The 3,826-nt window shown below is 35.7% G+C and overlaps 1 protein-coding gene across 2 annotated transcripts in view; it reads right to left on the bottom strand.

Moving 5' to 3' along the window:
- Positions 1-244: 244 nt before the first annotated feature.
- Positions 245-3,826, bottom strand: part of LOC135222862 (zinc finger protein 62 homolog) — a 52,391-nt gene continuing 48,809 nt past the window's right edge. For both annotated transcript variants that reach the window (XM_064261200.1, XM_064261199.1), the window contains exon 3: positions 245-3,823. In XM_064261200.1, the coding sequence (XP_064117270.1) occupies positions 1,122-3,823 (2,702 nt within the window). In that variant the 3' untranslated portion in view covers positions 245-1,121. The remainder of the gene's footprint in view (positions 3,824-3,826) is intronic.

Genomic DNA, 3,826 nt, shown 5'->3' with positions numbered 1-3,826 from the left:
TTCCCATCTAACATTTGATCATGACCAAAAATGAGAGATGTAGAATTCATTCATTCTACATCCTAGTATATTACCTTACCTTCCTAACAGTTTAATGACTAGAAAAGAAGAAAAGTGACATTAGTTTTAATAACAAGCACCTTAACATTCCTCTTTGACAAATTCTTACCTTACCTCTACATGAATTTCTTTCAATTATCTCTACCATTCTTTGCAAGAACAGGTTTCATTTTCTCATTGCAGGCATTGCAGGTACTACTGATATAATGAAATTGTGATTGTAGTAAAATCTTCACAGCCTTCACCTATACATCTCTTTAGGATGCAATATACCAAAACAACAGTTTTGTGACCTCTCACAAATAATGTGTGTGAAGCTACGATAAAATCATGTACCCATACATGTTTCATTTTCATATTTGTGCAGTTGTACAAAGTTGTTACAATCACAAGACTATAGCTTTCTTGTCAATGTTCCACAGAAATTTAACACAATTGGAACTCATCACAGTTTTTTTAAACACAAGGAAGTTTAATTTTTGCAAAAAGAATCTGGCCATACTTTGTATATAAAAGTACACATACACATGAAATCTGATCTATACTTATAGCTGCATGTCCACACTCCATTTATACAAGGACATGCTCTTCAACTACATTAACAGAAAATACACAGAGTACCAGTTGATTTTTTCTAGTTTTTAATGATGCGACACAAAATGCAAGAAATCAAATAACAGGTTTTTATTAAAAAGACATTTTATTATCAAAATTAGTTAACTTAACGAGACCACAATTAAATACTTAACTTTCATTGAGCTGGCTTTAAAATACTATAAACAGAAAACTGTGGCAAGTTTTTCAAGAGAAGAAATGAAAGGGGTATGTTTATGAATAGAGTAGTTATAAAGCTGAAGCATTTTCATTTTGAAATACATTTACGAATACTGTTCTAATTATCAAAAAAAACTTTTTTAATCCATATGGTCAGATGTACTGGCATATATCAAACAAAGCTTAAGAATACCATGTTACCTCTCTAGTACAACAGTTAATCAAAAAGATTTATGGAATCACCTCTTCTTTGATGCTTACACTGACACCTTCAACCTTTACTGGAGCTATGCAGTTGCGCTTTCTGTCTGGATTTGACAGGGTTCACCTTCAAATGATCCTGGTTCCAAGGGCTCTGTTTCAAAAGTTTCAACTTTGATATTATCAACTGTAATGTCTGTTTCAAAGTCACAGTTTCTTGTTGCTTCAGTTTCCGTAGCAAGAGTATCCTCTGCAATTCTTTCATCTGAAGCATTTTCATCAAGAATTTTTTCTGCTGGCCAACTTTCTTCTGATCTGTCTTCAGACTGCCTTATTTCAACAGTAAAAATGGTACCTGAGAGCCTTTCGGAAGATATGCTTTCTCCAACAAAAGATTCCATTACATTTTCAGTTGGCTTGGATTCTATGGATACATCAACCGGTGAAATACCTTCTATCCATCCATTTCCATCCACTGTATTACCAATATCCCTTTCTGTTGGCTCACTTTCACTGGCAAGTAGAACACTTGAACTTCCTTCAGAGACCATTGTTTCCACAGTAAAAATGCTGTCTGAAAGTTTTTCCATGTTTTCTCCAACAACAGAATTAGTAATATTTTCAGTAAGTTTGGATTCTTCATAAACACTGACGGGTAAAATACTTTCAATCTGACTATTTTCATCTATAAAAGTGTTACCACTATCCCCTTCTACTGGACTAGATTCTTGTGGAAGTGAATCATCCCCTTTATCTTTCTGGGAATCCAATACAAATACACTGTCCTCTACATCTGAAACTGGAGCTACAGAAGGAAATATCTCTCCTGCTTGTCGATTCATTAAAACAGTGTGTATAACCATGTGTCGATTCAACTGGGCTTGTCGAGCAAATTCTTTACCACATACATTACATTTGATAGGTCCTGTATGAATTACCATGTGTTGCGCCAAATTAAATTTGTGGTAATAAGATTTGCCACAAATCTCACAAGAAAAGTCTTTTTTACCCGTGTGCACAACTTTATGAAGCAATAAGTTAGACTTCTTATTAAATGTTTTTCCACACAAATCACATTTATGTTTTGGATAATCTTTATTACCTTCATGTACAGTCATGTGTTGGACCAAAAGGGTACTATCAGAAAAATTTTCATTGCAAACAGTGCATCTAAACTCTCCTGTGTGTAATGCAACGTGATCAACCAGGAGCACCTTTGAAGAAAAGATTTTACCACAAAACTCACACACAAACTTCTTCTTACTGGTATGAACAGCCCGATGAAGATTTAAATTTGACTTCTGAAAGAATTCCTTTCCACAAATATCACACTTAACATTTTTCTCATTTGTATGCATAATTTTATGTTTCTTTAAAGACACCTTGAAGGAAAAACCTTTCCCACATATTTCACATTTAAACCTCTTTTCACCAGTATGAACAACCATGTGCCCTCTGACGTACGATTTATTGAAAAAAACTTTTCCACAAATGGGGCATGTGAAGTCTTTCTCATCTATGTGGACACCCATGTGCCTTGTCAAGCATGACTTCCAGTAAAACTCTTTACCACACAAATCACATTTGTAATTTTTCTCTGCAGTATGAATACGCCTGTGATTTATCAAATTATATTCTCTTGAAAATTCTTTTCCACAAATTCCACACGGGAAGTTCTTTTTTCCTGAATGTATCATCTCATGTCGCAACAAATTTGCCTTTGAATGAAACCTTTTACCACAAACAATACATCCATACTTCCTATTTAAGTCAGGTGGTTTAATTTCATTTATATGATCTGCATTCTGTTCTGACACAGAAATATTTGAACCAGCAATTACTGTTTCACTAACTGTACTGGATGATGAAGTTGCAGTGGTACCACTGACAGTTTTGCTATTTGTACCACACAAAACTGGATGATTAATTGAGCTGCCAACAATTGGACTTCCTGTACCTGAGCCTTGAGATGAGTCTTTGACAACTACAGAGTCAGCAGGAACATTAAAATTACCATTTTGTTTTTTCTCTTCAAGATGTTCAAATTCACTTTTGGTGCTATAAGACAAATTGCCAGTGTAATTATCTGCTTGTACATTCTTAGGGTTTGCAAAGTCCTTGGGGTTAGTTTGCATTTTGTCACATTCTGAGCTACATAAACCCTGGTCTGAATGAACTAGGTTGTCTATGGTATTATCACTGTCTTGGCTAGGTGAAGTTTTCTCCTTATCCCCCAGTTCAACACTTCCTGTGCTATCCAGTGGCAAGGAAGTAGTACTACCAAGAGACATTCCAACCTGGTGAAGATGTAAAGTAGACTGCTGAAAGGATTCCTTTCCACACACACCGGCCTTTTGACGCCCTTGTGTGTGAAGGACTGTATGTTTCCTCAAGGATACCTTGAAGGAAAAACCCTTCCCACATATCTCACACTTGAATTTTTTTTCTCCTGTATGAACTGCCATGTGTCCTGCCACATATGACTTGTTGACAAAGACTTTCCCACATATAGGACATGTAAAATCTTTATCATCTATATGAACATCCATATGTCTTCTGAGACACGATTTCCAGTAGAATCCTTTCCCACACAAATCACACTTAAAATTCTTCTCTTCTGTGTGAATTCGTTTGTGTGTCAACATGCTGTGTTCCCTTGAGAATTCTTTGCCACAAACAGTGCAAGGGAAGTTTTTTTTCCCAGAATGTAATGCCTCGTGTTGCCGTAATATTTCTTCAGAATGATATTTCTTCCCACAGAGAGAGCAGACAAACTTCCTACCAGAACCTG

Source organism: Macrobrachium nipponense, chromosome 8 (genome assembly GCF_015104395.2).
Source record: "Macrobrachium nipponense isolate FS-2020 chromosome 8, ASM1510439v2, whole genome shotgun sequence".
Classification (NCBI taxonomy): Eukaryota; Metazoa; Arthropoda; class Malacostraca; order Decapoda; family Palaemonidae; genus Macrobrachium; species Macrobrachium nipponense.
This window is presented reverse-complemented; position numbering and strand designations above follow the sequence as displayed.